This window comes from Rana temporaria, chromosome 1 (genome assembly GCF_905171775.1).
Source record: "Rana temporaria chromosome 1, aRanTem1.1, whole genome shotgun sequence".
Classification (NCBI taxonomy): domain Eukaryota; kingdom Metazoa; phylum Chordata; class Amphibia; order Anura; family Ranidae; genus Rana; species Rana temporaria.
The window spans coordinates 429,778,764-429,796,061 of record NC_053489.1 but is presented as its reverse complement, the minus strand read 5'-3'; the positions used below and the strand labels follow the sequence as shown (position 1 = coordinate 429,796,061).

Here is a 17,298-nt window from a genome sequence, read left to right as displayed (position 1 = left end):
TGCATATTAAAAAGATCATATTCATCATATCGGTCATGGTCATCATATCGGTCCTGCACTGGTCATGGTAACTTATGTATTAATGTCCTGTGCACTGTGCAGGACATTTACCCCCCTCCCCCCGCCGCTATGCTGCATATTAAAAAAATAGGCCATATTTCATGATGCTGTCAGCATATTTATGGCTGCCTTACTTGCTGCTGGAAATGGTTCCTCGTCGGTGGCGCTGGCTAGTGCCATCCCAGCCAGCCATGAATGTAATCCCCGCCCGCCGTGAGTGACGTCACGCCGCCGCCGCCGGGCGGGGCTGTAAGCCTAGGGGAGCAGCTCATCAGCTGCAGTGCAATGGCTGGAGGCTGGCGCCGGCTAACAGGGGCGGGCCGCAGGAGCGGAGTAAATGTATTGCTAAACACACGGACAATGAATAAATGATCGCCATGATCATTCATTCATTGTCAGTGTGTTTAGCAATACATTTAGTGACAATCGGCGGCGCTTTTTTTCTGATCGCATGGGGGGCCGCATGGAATGATTTTGCGGGCCGCAAGCGGCCCGCGGGCCGCAGGTTCCCCACCCCTGGTGTAAGCGTTACTGGCACTAACTAGCTACCTAGCGGCACCAGCGACACTAATACAACGATCAGAAAAACGATCGCTTAGTGACGCTGGCAATCAGGGGTGAAAGGGTTAACTCTAGGGGCAATCAGGGTTAAAACCTTTATTAGAAAATGTATGGGGGTACCTAACGCTATAAAAACCTGGCGGGCGAACCTCAAAAAATAACTAGCTACCTAGCGGCACTAATACAGCGAACAGAAAAACGATCGCTTAGTGATGCTGGCAATAGGGGGTGAAAGGGTTAACTCTAGGGGCAATCAGGGGTTAAAACCTTTATTAGAAAATGTATGGGGGTACCTAATAAAGGTTTTAACCCCTGATTGCTCCTAGAATTAACCCTTTCACCCCCTATTGCCAGTGTCACTAAGCGATCGTTTTTCTGATCGCTGTATTAGTGTCGCTAGTGCTGCTAGGTAGCCAGTTATTTTTTGAGGTTCGCCGCCATGTTTTTATAGCGTTAGGTACCCCCATAAATGTTCTAACGCTATAAAAACATGGCGGCGAACCTCAAAAAATAACTAGCTACCTAGCGGCACGAGCGAAACTCATACACGATCAGAAAAACGATCGCTTAGTGACGCTGGCAAAAGGGGGGTGAAAGGGTTAACTAGGGGGTGATCAAGGGGTTAAAACCTTTATTGGGGGGGGGGTAGGGGGCTACCCTGGACCCAACACTAACTGCCTGACACTAACTACCTGTCACACTGACACTAAATGCAGTGATCAGTAAATGATCACTGCTATTTTTTTTCCTCAGTTTAGGCCGATACGTATTCTTCTACCTATTTTTGGTAAAAAAAAAAATCGCAATAATCGTTTATCGGTTGGTTTGCACAAAATTTATAGCGTTTACAAAATAGGGGATAGTTTTTTTGCATTTTTTTTTTTTTAACTAGTAATGGCGGCGATCAGCGATTTTTTTCGTGACTGCGACATTATGGCGGACACTTCGGACAATTTTGACACATTTTTGGGACCATTGTCATTTTCACAGCAAAAAAATGCATTTAAATTGCATTCTTTATTGTGAAAATGACAGTTGCAGTTTGGGAGTTAAACACAGGGGGCGCTGTAACATTTAGGGATCACTGTGTATGTGCTTACTAGTGTAGGGGGGTGTGGCTGTAGGACTGACACCATCGATCGAGTCTCCCTAATAAAAGGGATCACTCGATCGATGCGCCGCCACAGTGAAGCACGGGGAAGCCGTGTTTACACACGGCTCTCCCCGTTCTTCAGCTCCAGGGAGCGATCGCGACGGATCGGCTATAAACAAATAGCCGCGCCGTCGTCCCGGATCGCTCCCCGAGCGGACCCGACCTCCGCATGTACCGGGGGGGTCCCGATCGGACCCCCCACCCACGTCTAGGCAGGCACGTACAGGTACGTGATTGTGCCTGTCCGTGCCATTCTTCCGACGTAAATGTACATGAGGAGGTCGGGAAGTGGTTAAGGTCATCACAGAGGAGATGGAGAAAAAAAAAAAAAAAGAGAGAGATTTAATCTCCAAATACAGAAAGGCTTCTTCACAGTGAGAGCTGTAAAAATGTGGAATAGACTCCCTCCAGAGGTGGTTCTGGCCAGCTAAGTAGATTGGTTTAAAAAAAGGCCTGGATTCTTTCCTAAATGTACAGAATATAACTGGATACTACCGTAACATTTATAGGTAAAGTTGATCCAGAGGATATCCAATTGCCTCTCTGGGGATCAGGAAATATATTTTTTTAAAGCAAAATGGATCATGCTTTATTGTATTTTGTTGCCTTCTTCTGTATCAACTGTGCGTATAGGAGTGTATGATTTTTATTTATTTATTTTTTCCCCCCTTTTGTTGGTTGAACTAGATGTACTTTTTTTTTAACCAGACCAACTATGTAATTTAGAGAAGTGCCAAGGAACTTTTATCTTTTGTTAATAGATTTTGTTTACCAGCACAGCTTTGACTGGTGCTTTTTCAGCGCTTTATCCCAAAATAGTTTTGATGGTTTCCTGGGTATCATGACAGATAATATTTTTTTTAGATACATTCTCTCATACAGTTTCTGGGGCCTACCAAATACAGGTGAAAAAACAGAGCAAAAAATCAAGTACAAACTATTTACAAAACACATTGACAATGAAAAGGACATCTTCACAATGAATAGGCTTAAGATTTATCTAGTTTACCCTATAGAATCATGGCTTATTCCAACCCAAAGCTTATTGAAAAAACGCCCATTGTAAAAGCTGACAAAAAACTTTTTCTCCTTTAGGGCCAGTTCACACCAGACGCAGTTTTGTGTGCTTTTTTTCTGCACAAAATGCATGCACAGTGTTTCCCATGTATTCCAATGGCTCTGGTTCACACCATGCAGTCAGTTTCTGGTCAGTTTCTGCACCGGAAACTGACTGCATTGTGTGAACCAGAGCCAACTAGAGCCATTGAAATACATGGAAAACACTGTGCATGCATTTTTAGTGCAGAAAAAAAGCACACGGAACTGAACGGAACTGCGTCTGGTGTGAACTGGCCCTAAGGCCGCGTACACACGACCAAGAAACTCGACGGGCGAAACACATCGTTTTCCCCATCGAGTTCCTTGTTCGGCTGTCAAAAAAACTCGTCGAGCCAAATTTTCCCATTGCCCGTCGAGGAAAAAGAGAACATGCTCTCTTTTTGGCTTGACGAGTTTTCCTGACGGGTTTCTCGGCGAAAAGTGTACACACGACCGTTTTTCTCGGCAGAATACGTCTCCCATCGAGAGACTTTATAACAATAATTGTTGATTACCTGTCTGTGGACAAATGGTACTGACAGCAAAGAGCTGCCCATCGCCTCTCCAAGTAACGCGAGATTTATGGTCATCCCAAGGTAAAGCAGGCTGAACACTCTGTAATGTGAGAAATATACATTAATATAATGCATGCCAACTAGTCACTCCAAGGCCAAGTCCATCTAAGCTACAGCAGCACTGCTTGGAGCACCACAAGGTACAACACATTTTTACATCACACACTTGCCATTGCAATCATTACCTAGCTTGGGTTGTGGGCTAACCAAATCATTCTTTATTTCCCAAGGAAAAAGTTATTTGGGGAGTGGACTACATTGTTCATTGAAAAACCAAACAACAGAGTAATGGACATCTCAGAAGTATGGAAATGATGTGATATTAAATCAATTTCAGCTCCTGAAGTCAACACTAACTTCTGATCTTTTTAAGCTTCCCTTTCTCTCAATTTCATCAGTTCCCACGATCGCTACCCCTGCATCCTGGTTTTTAGGTGCCCAAAATCCCTCCTTTGCAAGGTCTATGAAGCTACCTGTTCGTATGCACTCCCGCAAAGAATTACAGGCCGATGTCAGCATGCTGCATGCGCCGACACGCAAAGGTGACCAAGGAACAATATACAGAAAGAGACACGCCTCTGCTACTCCTCCAAAAAGACAACACCATGTTTGTTCAGGCTTCATGCATGGCCAGCATTTACTTCCTGGACTATAATGTCAGCATGCTGCCTGCCCTGACATGGATAGGCAGCCAGGGAACACTATACACAAAAGGACACGCGTCTTCTTCTCCTCCTCCAAGTGATTGACAGTGGCTGACATGAGGCATGCTTGCTCAGTGGCACTATGAATTACAGGACATGTAGCCCTGGGCAGGAGGATCCAGTTACTTTTATCAAAGTTATTAGTGAGCGCTCCACAATAGGAAGTTCGGGGAAGTAGAAATAAGAAGTCAAAATCTGCGACTTTAATAACTTAAAACTGTAGGTGTTTCTGGAACGTTCAGAAAGAAATTTAATATATTGAGCTGATACAGATGCATTTATGGGGAAAAAAAACCTGAGCATTTGGTACTATTTCAAGTTGGCATAAGATAAGGCAATATCAGCAAAAGTTTAATAATAATCAAAGAAAGATTCTTATGTTTATATACAAAGAACAGATACCTATAGAATTACAGTTACCAAATGCCTTCTAATCATTTAAGTCAAACTCAATTTCATGGTGGGCTGCATCAACAGTACAGTTTTGTACTCAAATAACTGGTTGTATCGGGAGTGCGCTACGCGCAGAGTGCGGGAGTGCGCTACGCGCAGAGTGCGGGAGTGCGCTACGCGCAGAGTGCGGGAGTGCCCTACGCGCAGAGTGCGGGAGTGCCCTACGCGCAGAGTGCGGGAGTGCCCTACGCGCAGAGTGCGGGAGTGCCCTACGCGCAGAGTGCGGGAGTGCCCTACGCGCAGAGTAAATTTATGCAAACTTGTAAAGTTACTAAAAGTCCACTGACTAAAGGCAACTGGGCGCATCCTAATATACTGACCTGCACCCTCACCCTTCCACACTGATGACAGACAATGTTTTGTGTAGTTCAGTGAAGTAATTCAATGCATTACATTGCATGAGCTTTCTACAACTTAAAGTGTTACTAAACCCAGGACCCTGCATTCACTATATCTGGTCGCCCATCGTACACAGAAACTGAGCATGTGCAGAGTGACTTCAAAGGCTCGGTCTCATCAGGAGATGGATTGGGGACAGTGCAAGAAGGTGAAGATCAGAGAAGACAGGATCAAACAGCCTTTTTACACCCATGCTCTACAGTGAGTATAACAAGCATGCTTTACTGCAAATACAGACTGATTTTACGGTTGTGGGTTTAGTAACCCTTTAACTGAGAAACAAAGTGTAACAGAAGCACATGCAGAGTGCTCTTTGCATAAACCATAATTATTCCTGCAAAGAAAATGGCTTAACTGTCAAGTGATTTGATTTAACACAATGGGGTTGATTTACGAAAAAAATTGGAGTGCGCAAAATCTGGTGCAACTCTGTAAAGAAACCAATCAGCTTCCAGGATATTTGTCAAAGCTTAATTGAACAATCTGAAGTTAGATGCCGATTGGCTACCATAGACAGCTGCACCAGATTTAACACTCTCCAGTTTTAGTAAAATCAACCCCTCTGTGTTTACTGCATCATGCAGTATATGAGTGACAAAGAACTTTTTCATACAAGCAGAAAAAACGCACGCTGCTTAGTGCAGACAGTTTTGTAATTGCAGTAATCAACGTGCCCATACATACAGCTACATCTACACACAACATGAGCTGGATTTAGCCACACACAAGTACAGCACAGTGGCAGATTTTATACACATAAATCTGAAGGTTTTTTAGGTGTGTATTTGACGCAGGGTCTTGACGTCCTGCCAACAAAACCTCTCTTTCATGAAGAAAATATGCATCTAAACGCAGTGGTTTTTCTGCCTGTGTGAATGAGCCCTACAGCTTACAAAACGCAGTCACTGTTGGGCATTTCTCTTTGTCTCCAAGAATGGGCCTTTGATCCTTCTGCAGGCTTTTTCACATATACAGATCATCAACCCTATTTCAACAGTAGTTTACCAGTCATTAAAACACTCTACCTTTATTTTCTGCTGTGCTGCTTGTTTTCCCTCAGAGCCATGAAACTGGGTCTCTTTCTTGCCCCAACCAACCGTGATAAATTTTCCTGTTAAAACAAATAAATTGTTTTCATTTTGAAAGCCACAGCCATATACATGAACATAATTACAGTGGGTATAGAAAATAATCACCCCCTTTAAAATAATCACATGTTGTTGCTGTGCAGCCAGAAATGAAGACAGACATAGTTTTTGTTTTATACAGCTGTATTTACTAATGCACCATATAACATCCAAAAGAATAATAAACACCAACATGTCAGGGGAAAAACAAATAAAAAAATTGCAGAGTTAGAAAAAGGATCACTCCCCCTTATGTCAGTATTTTGTTGGACCGCATTTTGCTTTAGTTGCAACCTTTAATCTGTTGCGATGAGACCAAAATTGAATTATTTGGACTCAACACCAAGCGATATGTCTAGCAAAAATCCAATACAGCTCACCATCCAAATAACACCATTCCTACAGTAAAGTATGGAGGTGGTAATATACTGTTATGGGGGTGTTTCTCTGCAGCAGGGACTGGAGACTTGTCAGGATAGAAGAAATATAGATGGCGCGAAATACCATCAAATTCTTGAGGAAAGTTGTCAATGGGAAGAAGGTTTACCTTCCAACACGACGACCCAAAGCACACAGCTGGTTGAAGGAGAAAAAGGCGAAAGTTCTTGCATGGCCTAGTCAGATCCCAGACTTAAACCCCATTGAAAATCTGTGGAAGGACTTGAAGACTGCAGTCCACAAACAGTCATCGTCAAAATTAAATGAACTTGAGCAGTTCTGCAAAGAAGAGTTTGTCTAGATGTGCAAAGTTAGTAGAGACATAGCCCACCAGACTAAGGCTGGAATTAAAGCAAAAGGTGGTTCAACAAAATACTGACACAAGGGGGTGATCCTTTTTCCAACTCAGAGATTTGTTTTTTTATTTTATTTCCGGACAGGTTGGTGTTATATCTTTCAGTTGGATGTTATACGTGGCACTAGTAAATACAGTTGGATGTTATACGTGGCACTAGTAAATACAGTTGGATGTTATACGTGGCACTAGTAAATACAGTTGGATGTTATACGTGGCACTAGTAAATACAGTTGGATGTTATACGTGGCACTAGTAAATACAGTTGGATGTTATACGTGGCACTAGTAAATACAGTTGGATGTTATACGTGGCACTAGTAAATACAGTTGGATGTTATACGTGGCACTAGTAAATACAGTTGGATGTTATACGTGGCACTAGTAAATACAGTTGGATGTTATACGTGGCACTAGTAAATACAGTTGGATGTTATACGTGGCACTAGTAAATACAGTTGGATGTTATACGTTAAAACTGTGTCTGTCTTCATTTCAGGCTGCAAAGTAAGGGGGGGGGGGGGGGGAGATTATTTTTCTATACCCACTGTACGCCACTACAGATGTCTTAGTTTTGTTTGACGAGGGTCAGATCATCATCTAACAAACATGTTACCTTCGCCAAAATCCTCTTGATGAATCGGTATTTCAGAAATTGGTTCAAAGTCTTTTGTCATCAGGATGAGCGTTTGTTGGCCTTAAGAAACAAAAGAGATTAAATTACATTAACACACTTTCCCATTACATTTTTTACATCAAAATAATGAAACAGAGCCACTTCTGTTTTTCTCCGTTTACATTATTTACATTGTAGCACTAGGTCAATTACTTGAACTGACATTAACTCCTGTTATAATATTTCAACAATACAGATTTTTTAAGCCTTCCATTTATACTCAAAAATAATTAAACACTACAGTACTGTGCAAATTTGAAAAAACAATTTTATTTATATATTTTTTTATTTAAAGTAAACTTATATTTAACAGTCCTTGCTGAACTACTCCTGAAAATAACAGTTGAATGGCAGTTAGGCTGACCCACTGGTTTTCGTACTTTTTCAACCCGACCAGGAAAATGTATGACAGCCAAGGAAAAAGCAGCAATGACAGCTTCCATATTTTTTTTTCCCATGTCAAGTTTTCTTTAACCACTTGCCGACCTCACCACAGTACATATACTGCGGCAGGGCAGCACCGTAACGTCATGTACATCAGGTCCCTGCTTCGGGTTCAAGAGTGCACTGCAACCCCTCCGCACGCAACTGGTACTCAGGGCCCAATGATTATGTGATCACTATCCAACAAATTTATAAACAGCTGTGTTTTCTATGCTGCGATTGGCCCACAGCTATTACATACCTGAGCCAATACCAGCACCCTGTAGCCAATTACATATCACTAGCGATCATAGCTGTTGTAAATGGTTAGAGCGGAAGTAAACCCATCCATAAAACCAGTTTTATTTAAGGCACAGGTCAGAAATGTAACACTGCCATTGGTTGTGCTCTTAACCAAACTGTCAAAGAATCCAATGGTTGGTGTCATAACGGATCACATGTGCAGTTGTAGATTAAACAGAGGCAAAGATGGCAGCTTCCTCAGCTGAAAACGATAGGGGGGTGGGTTTACTTGCCCTTTAACCCAGGGGTGTCAAACTCAATTTCATTGTGGGCCGCATCAGCATTATGATTGTCCTTAAAAGAGCCGGTTGTATCTGTAAGATTAGATGTCCAGTGCATCCCCTCCCCTTACATTAGATGTCAAGAGCCACCCCACCATTAGAAGTTAAGTCCCACACTCTCCCTTGCATCACAGTGCACCCCCTTTCCTTATGCTGCTGCTGGGAAAGCAGAAAGTACAGGGTCTGGAGGAGGACCAGAGGAGGGCTGGAGCTCTCCTGCAGCTGCCGGAGAGGTGTGAGGGCCACATAAAATGGCCTGGAGGGCCGGATTCGGCCCATGGGCCTTGTGTTTGACACCTGTGCTTTAACCCATTCATGATCGTTGAAAACTTTGCTATCACAATGATCGTCATTGTAACAGCAAACAAAGTACAAAAAAAAAAAAAAAGACAAATCTCTGATCACCCCCCCAGAGTAGTACAGTGTCACTGTGAGACACAACATTACAACTTCAAAAAAACTCACTATGCCTCAGACTGTCTACTTTCCGAAAAGGGGAGATTTGGGGGGAATTTGTACTGTCCTGGGCCTCAAGAAATGAAACTGTCCATCAGTACATCAGAATTAGTATATTTTCAAATATAATAATAGTTTGTAGACACCATGGCCCGGATTCACAAAGCGCCAACGTATCTCCAGATACGCTGCATAAGTGCAAATATGCGCCGTCGTATCTGTGCGCCACACCCACAAACTAAGATACGCCTAAAAACAGGCTTAATCCCGCCGACGTAACTTGCCTACGCCGGCGTAGGGTGGGCGCACATTCAAGCTGGCCGCATGGTGGCCCTCTCATTGATTAGCCATTCAAATATGCAAATGAGGAAAATACGGCGATTCACGAACCTGCGCCCGCCCGACACAGGCTACGAGAGGTGCGCGTAAGTTGTACATCCGGCGTAAAGTTAAGCCCCATAAAGGAGGTGTAACTCAGCAGCAGACATGTAAAGGTCTGCATCAGGGAACAGAAGCCGGATGGGCGTAGATTACGTTCATGGCGCAGGTGATCCGGCGTATCTTAGGTAGTTGTTCCGACGTGGTTATGAGCATGCGCACGGGGATGCGTCCACAACACGACGCATGCGCAGTTCGTTCAACGTACTTGTCTGGCTCTCAAACCATCACTTGCATGGGGTCACGCCTCATTTGCATGGCTTTGCATGGGGCAAGCCCACTTCCACCTATGCCGGCCTTCGCCTTCAAAATCTACGCCACGCCGATGCAGCTTTGGGAGCACTGGCTTCCTGAATTCCATGCTTTCCTCTCTGTGCTGCGTCGACGTAGCGTACATTGAGATGCACTACGGCGGCATTAATGTGCGCCGCTGTCTGTGAATCCGGGCCCATAACTTCCATGCAAAAAAAAAATCACACACACTTATTGGGATTTTTTTTTTTTTTTACCAAAGACATGTAGTAGAAGAATACATTTTGGTCTAAATGTATGACTACATTTGTTTTTATTGGATATGTTTTTAAACAGAAAGTAGAAAATATCATTTATTTTCAAAATGTGTTTTTTTTTTTTTTTTAGTTATATCTCAAAAAATAAAAAACCCAAATGCTCTGGTCATGAAGTGGGTAAAACCTTCAGGGACTTAAAGTAAATCTGTGCTAAACATACAAATATCTGTAACTTTACCACAGATTCCTGATCATCTACTACTCCAGTTTTGTATGACAATCAGGCCATCAACATGGTACAATTCCCTCAATAAATAATAAAAAAAAAAAAATATTGTGAAAATGTACCAACCAGGTAATACAGGGCTCGACAAATCCCGGGCGCCAGGGCGACTAGAAATAGGGTCCTGGCGACTTGGCTTGGAAGGGGGGCAAAAAAATATATATATTTTTTTTGGGGAGCTGGCGCCATCTGGTGGTGGCCGTTGGTATTACAAGTTAAGCATTACAAGTTAAACAGCAATTCTAATGTAATTTTTCACTATTTTCACTGCCATCTTCTTCCCTCTAATTAGAACCCCCAAACATTATATATATTTTTTATCCTAAGACCCTAGAGAATAAAATGGCGATCGTTCCAATACTTTCTGTCATGCCGTATTTGCGCAGCGGTCTTACAAGCGCACTTTTTTGGGGAAAAAACCTACGTTAGATCTACCGGTAACGGTATTTCTACGAGCCTTCCAGGACGGCACACCAGAGAGATAAGGGCTCCTCCCACAGGAAACACAATCAATTGACAAGTTTGTTATAAGTTCCCACCCCTCCCCTTGCTCCTCAGTATTTAATAAAGTAATCTTGAACTGGTTCACAAGGGGCACCCCATCGGTACTTACCATTTAGCATATAGCTTACCTTTCTTCACATAGGGTGGGTAGTAGACCTGCCGTCCTGGAAGGCTCGTAGAAATACCGTTACCGGTAGATCTAACGTAGGTTTTCTCCTACGCCTTCCAGGACGGCACACCAGAGAGGATATAAAAGGACCTCAGGCCTACCTCAGGGTGGGACCACAGCTTGGAGGACCTTCCGACCGAAAGCCAGGTCTTGCTGTGACAACAATTCTACACGGTAGTGTTTCAGGAAGGTGTGATGACTTGACCAGGTAGCCGCAGTACGGATCTGGTCCCAGGAGGCACCTGCTCTCTCCGCCCAAGATGTCGCCAGAGATCTGGTTGAATGAGCTTTGATATTAAGTGGAGCTGGTTCTCCTGCACACTGATAAGCCTCTGTAATAGCTTCTCTAATCCATTTTGAGACTGATGGCCTTGAGGCCTGTAATCCCTTCCTGACCCCACCATAGAGGATTAGGAGATGGTTAGATTTCCTGAAACTTTTGGTTCTATCTAAATATATAAGAAGACATCTTCTTACATCCAAACAGTGGAACTTAAACTCCTTCTCGTTCTTTGGTTCTGAACAAAAGGACGGCAATATCATTTCTTGCGTCCTGTTGAGTAAGGATGCTACTTTAGGTAGGTATAAGGGATCTGCCCTAAGAGTGACCCTGTCTGGTTGCACCCTAAGAAAAGGCTCTTTCATAGACAGAGCCTGCAGATCTCCTACCCTCCTGGCTGTAGTAATAGCCAACAAAAAAGTTAATTTTAACGTAAGGAACCTAAGGGAAACTTTCTCTAAAGGTTCAAAAGGAGGCATAGATAATGACTCTAATACCCTAGTAAGGTCCCATGGTGGACAGAAGCTTTTAAGGACGGGGGACATTCTTTCCCTAGCTAGTAAGAACCTCTTAACTAGGTCGTCCTTCGCTAATCTTTTATCCAGGTACACTGAGAGGGCCGCTACCTGTACTCGCAGGGTGCTAACCTTAAGCCCAGCGTCCGCTCCATCCTGGAGAAAATCCAGGATAACCGGAACCGACTGGGAAGACTTTTTTCTTTTTCTACTCCAGGTCTGGAAGGTTCTCCATATCTTTGAGTAGATCTTTCTAGTGACCGGCTTTCTACTTGTAAGGAGAGTATCAATCACCTTTTCTGAACAACCTTTTTGTTTCAGAATCTGGCGCTCACTAACCAGGCTGTTAGCTGAAAGAACTCTGGTCTCGAGTGAAACACTGGACCTTGTCTGAGAAGATCTGTCCTGGCTGGGAGTCTCAGAGGCTCTGCTACTGACATGAACCTCAGGTTCGCAAACCATGTCCTCCTTGGCCACCATGGGGCAATAAGGAGGACCTGACCGGGGGACTTGCTGACTTTCTGGAGTACCCGCGGAATTAGCGCCAGGGGTGGGAAAGCGTAGGCCATTTTGAAATGCCAGTTCTGGGACAGCGCATCCAGGCCCTCTGAATCCCGTTCTACCGAGGCTGAGAAGTACCTGTTCACTTTCCTGTTCTTCCGGTTCGCGAACAGATCTATGTCTGGTTCGCCAAACTGAAGAACTAAGGCCTGAAAGACCTCGGGACTCAATTCCCATTCGCCCTGTCTTAATTGTTGGCGACTGAGGAAGTCCGCTTCTATGTTGTCTGTCCCCTTTATATGTATGGCTGAGATGGAGGTGACATTCTTCTCTGCCCAACCCAGGATTTTCATGGTTAGTTCTAATAGGGGACCGGATCGGGTACCGCCTTGGTGATTCAGGTAGGCCACTACTGTAGCGTTGTCTGAGCTCACCTGGACCTCCCTGTCTGTGACATCTTGCTGGAAGGCCTTCAGAGCTTCTCCTACTGCTCTGAGCTCCCTGGTATTGGAAGATTGATGAGCCAAGAGGTAGCACCATCTTCCTTGGGCTTTTTTCTTTCCCAAGTGGGCACCCCACCCCCATGTGCTGGCATCCGTAGTCAATTTTACCGGATCCCATTGTGCCCAAGGTCGACCTTCCCTTAGGTTTTGGTGACTGGTCCACCACTCTAGGGATGAGAGGACCTGAGGGGTGAGTACAATCTCCTGATCCAGGGATTCCTTCTTCTTGTCCCAAGAGGACAGAAAGAAAAAATGGAGCATCCTTGCATGTAATTGGGACCAGACTACTGCTGGTATGGATGCGACATTAAGCCTAGCACTCTCATAACTGACCTCCTGGGAAGTCTGGGGAATCTCACCAGATTCTCTGCTCCTGACACTAATTTTTTTATTTTTTCCTCTGGCAGGAAAAGCGTCTGGAGCCTGGAGTCTATAGTGTAGCCCAGGAAATTTTTTACCTGTTCTGGTATGAGGGAAAATTTCTCTAAATTGATAATCCAGCCTAGGCTTTCTAAAAACTCCATCACCCTGTTGGTATCCCTCTGAACCTGTGACTCTGTCTGACCGGAGATCAGTAGATCGTCCAGGTATGGTATAAGGCATATTCCTTGAAGATGTAGGAATGCTACTGCCTCTGCCAGAATTTTTGTAAAGATTCTGGGGCTGGAGGTTAGGCCGAAGGGTAGTGCCCTGAACTGCCAATGAAAGATTTCCTCCCCTACCACCACCGCAAACCTCAAAAAGGCCTGATGGTCCACGTGAATTGGCACGTGCAAATAGGCGTCCTTCAGGTCTATGGTTGTCATGTAGGTTTCCTTCATGAGGTTCTTTCTTACTGAGTAAATACTCTCCATGGAGAATTTCTTTTGTTCTAAAAATCCGTTTAGTTTTTTTAGGTTTACTATCAGGCGGAATTTTCCTGATGGTTTCTGAACCAAAAACACGTGGGAATAGAACCCCCGGTATTGCTGTTCTACTGGCACTGGTGTTATTACTAGTTGCTCTACCAATTCCTGAACCCCCTCCAAGAGGGCCCTTCTTTTTAGGGTATCCTTGGGGAGCTGCGTGAGGGTGATCATAGGGGGGGGAAAGGTGACAAATTCCAGGCGGAACCCATCCCTTATAAGCTTGTGTATGTAGGGACTGTCTGAAATATTTTCCCACTGTTGTACAAACTGGGACAGCCTCCCCCCTACCTTGACCTTGGCGTCACTTGGTCTGTTTAGCCTCAGCCTTGGCGGAGGGAAAGAGTAAGTTATTCTTTTTGTTCCCTTTTCCATAAAACCAGCGCCTATTGGGTTCTCTTTTATATTTCTGCTTGTTTTGCCCCTGGGGGCCTCGAAAAGTCTTCTTAAACCCATCTTTCTTAGGTTTCACAGGGAATTTCTTTCCCTTTTCTGAAGACCTAGCTAGGACATCATCCAATCCTTGGCCAAACAGAAGTGAACCCTGGAAAGGGAGTCCACACAGTTTTCCCTTTGATGTGACATCCCCATCCCAGGCTTTAACCCAGATAGCTCGCCTGGACGAGTTAATCAAGGCCGCTGTTTTGGCTGAAGCTTTGGCAGTTTCCAAAGCGGCATCAGCCAAGTATGCGACAGCTTTTCCTATCAAAGATAGAGACCCCAAGATTTCCTCTGATTCTGTAAACTGGCCGAGGTGTTCTGCCAGTTTCTCTACCCATAGGTCTGCATTCCTGGCTACACAGGTCGCAGCTAATGCTGGGGCCATAGAAGCTGTGTTAGCCTCCCATGCTTTTCTTAGGAGTGATTCGGCCCTGCGATCCATTAGATCTTTAATACTGCCAGCATCTTCAAATGAGAGGTCTGACTGTTTAGTGACCTGAGACAGGGCCGCATCCAGTTTTGGAAGTTTAAAGAAAGCTTCCCCAACTGATTGGGTGAACGGGTACTTCCGTTTCCAGGTTTTCTGAGTGGTTAGTCTCCTTTCTGGATATTTCCATTCTTGTAGGATTATTTCTTTTAGAGATTGGTGGAGAGGGAAGACTCTATCCTGTATTTCACCGAGTTCCCTATACACCTTATCCTGTGCAGAGGTCGTTTTAGGAACCTCTGGAATCTCTTCAGTGGCATAGATTGCCTGAAGGAGACTGTCCACGTCCTCTGCTGAGAAGAGGAATCTTTTCAATTTTCCTTCATCCTGAGACATGACTGAGTCTCTATCCTCCTCACCCTCTGAGCTATGTCTAGTGACCTGGCTCATGACCTCACTTTCCTCTTCCTCCAGATCATGAGAAAAGACCTGAGAGGATAGGAAAGGGGTACTGGGTCCTGCAACTAGCCTTCCCTGAGAAATCAAAGTCTCTCTAGGGGCCGGTTCCTCTGTGCTAGGGCCTGTGGCTGCTTGTGTAGCTGTCTCCCTGAGAGCTCTAACTGTGGCCAACATTTCAGACTGCATTGACAAGAGAAAATCTTTCATCATAGCAGCTGCCTCCTTCCCAGCCAACTGGTTAATACATTTGTGGCAGAAGGGTTTGGTATAGGATTTTGGGAGTTTATCTTTACAGTTTCCACATTTTTTAGAGGAACTACCACTAGCAGATGCTGAGGATTGAGCAGAGGCCCCCTGGGTTTCACCGGGAGATTCTGTTAGAGAGGGAACATAATAAAAAAAAAACAACCATGTTATTTCTTCCCACTTCAGGGCTGCAGGCTGTACTAGGGAGAAAAGAGAGAGAGAACGAGGAAGGCAGCCGTTACCAGCTGCATCCTGCGACTCAGGAACTCTCACTCTCCCCTTTTCTCCCTTTCCAGGAGGGACAGTACTCACCGACCCCCGATCTGGATTTGGTAGCCGCAGCGCTAGTCTTCCCTTCCTCTTCCATCATGAGGAGGTTGACTGGGTCCTTGGCTTGCCGGTACCTGTTCGCAGGGTTTATCCGCCGCCGATCCCACCGCTCCACGCTGCTCTCCACGCCGAGGCGTCACTTCCGGGTTGCCGTGTAGGGAACGCCCACTCTCCGGTGACGCGCTTCCTGTACCTCCGAACGAGGTCTGGAGCGCAATGCTCCTCTGCAAACCCCCCCAGGAAGAAGAGTTAGCAGCGTGGCGGATTTTTGTGCAGAGGGACGATGGCTTTTTCACCACAGCTCAGAGCGTCCATGCCTGTCTTTGTGGCGACCTGTGAGCGACCGAAGCCAACAGGTCAGTTCAGCTCTCCCCGGCCTCCCTGAACCTGCCTCAACAGGGGTACCCTTCGACTTCACCGTCTCCAGGTAATATAAAACAACAAACGTGCCGCTGTGTTCGGGAGAAACACAATCAAAATACTGAGGAGCAAGGGGAGGGGTGGGAACTTATAACAAACTTGTCAATTGATTGTGTTTCCTGTGGGAGGAGCCCTTATCTCTCTGGTGTGCCGTCCTGGAAGGCGTAGGAGAAAATACATTTTTTTATATTAAAAAATAAGACAACAGTAAAGTTATCCCTATTTTTTTTAATATTATAAAAGATAATGTTACGCCGAGTAAATTCATACCCAACATGTCACGCTTCAAAATTGTGTCCGCTTGTGGAATGCCGACAAACTTTTACCCTTTAAAATCTTCATAGGCGACGTTTAAAAAAAATCTACAGGTTGCATGTTTTGAGTTACAGAGGAGGTCTAGGGCTAGAATTATTGCTCTCACTCTACCAATCGCGGCGATACCTCACATGTGTGGTTTGAACCCCATTTACATATGCGGGCGCTGCTCATGTATGTGTTCGCTTCTGCGCGCAAGCTCGTCGGGACGGGGCGCGTTTTCTGGCGCCTAACTTTTTTAGCTGGCTCCTAGATTCCAAGCAAATTGGTCAACCCCTGAGGTAATATATCTATCCAGTAGTTCACTGGAGTTTCTATAGGAATATGCATATTCCTCTGTACACTCTAATGCTACCACAATCTATTTGTTGACTTACGTGATGCAAAACTGGTTGAAATTGCTAGAAAACTTCCATGTGTTTGTGTGATCAAAGTTAGGAATACCTTCACAATTTCCAATATAATATCCAATCATCTATTACATATCTATTTAGCTAAAAATATGAAATAGCCTTGATATAAACAAATCTGTTTGTTAGAGCATTGCTAATTTTTTTCTAGCTTATCTTATTTCTAGCTATATACTGTAAACACTCAACAACATATTGGTATACCTGTCACAAGGAGAACAAGCTCCTGATCAGGGCTCCAACTCATAGCAACAATGCCACTGTCCACACTCCCCACACACTCCAGCTGCAAAGAGAAAAAAAGAAATAAACATCCATCTGAATGTATGCACATTATCTGTGCCAGATACCGTATGTCACACATTTACAAATAAAAATTGTTGCGTTTAAAAGATGCAAATGTGTTGTTGGCAGATTGATGACGAAGTTAGGTTAAAAAAAATAAAGACTATTTTTGAGGGTTTTAGCTGTAAATGCATGATTTGTTTTTCAAAGATTCAACCTTTTAAGGAACATTATGATCCCAATGTCAGCCTGCATGCCTTTCAGCAATGAAAACTTGTGTTTTAAAAAGGGTCCCTC

General features: G+C 44.4%; 1 protein-coding gene across 2 annotated transcripts in view; it reads right to left on the bottom strand.

Moving 5' to 3' along the window:
• The window catches only part of ELP1 (elongator acetyltransferase complex subunit 1), a 133,067-nt gene that overhangs the window by 106,185 nt on the left and 9,584 nt on the right, over nucleotides 1-17,298 (bottom strand). For both annotated transcript variants that reach the window (XM_040325453.1, XM_040325461.1), the window contains exons 4-7: nucleotides 16,921-17,002; nucleotides 7,539-7,619; nucleotides 6,029-6,114; nucleotides 3,388-3,487 (exon numbers count right to left, since the gene is read on the bottom strand). In XM_040325453.1, coding sequence (XP_040181387.1) covers nucleotides 3,388-3,487; nucleotides 6,029-6,114; nucleotides 7,539-7,619; nucleotides 16,921-17,002 — 349 coding nt within the window. The remainder of the gene's footprint in view (nucleotides 1-3,387; nucleotides 3,488-6,028; nucleotides 6,115-7,538; nucleotides 7,620-16,920; nucleotides 17,003-17,298) is intronic.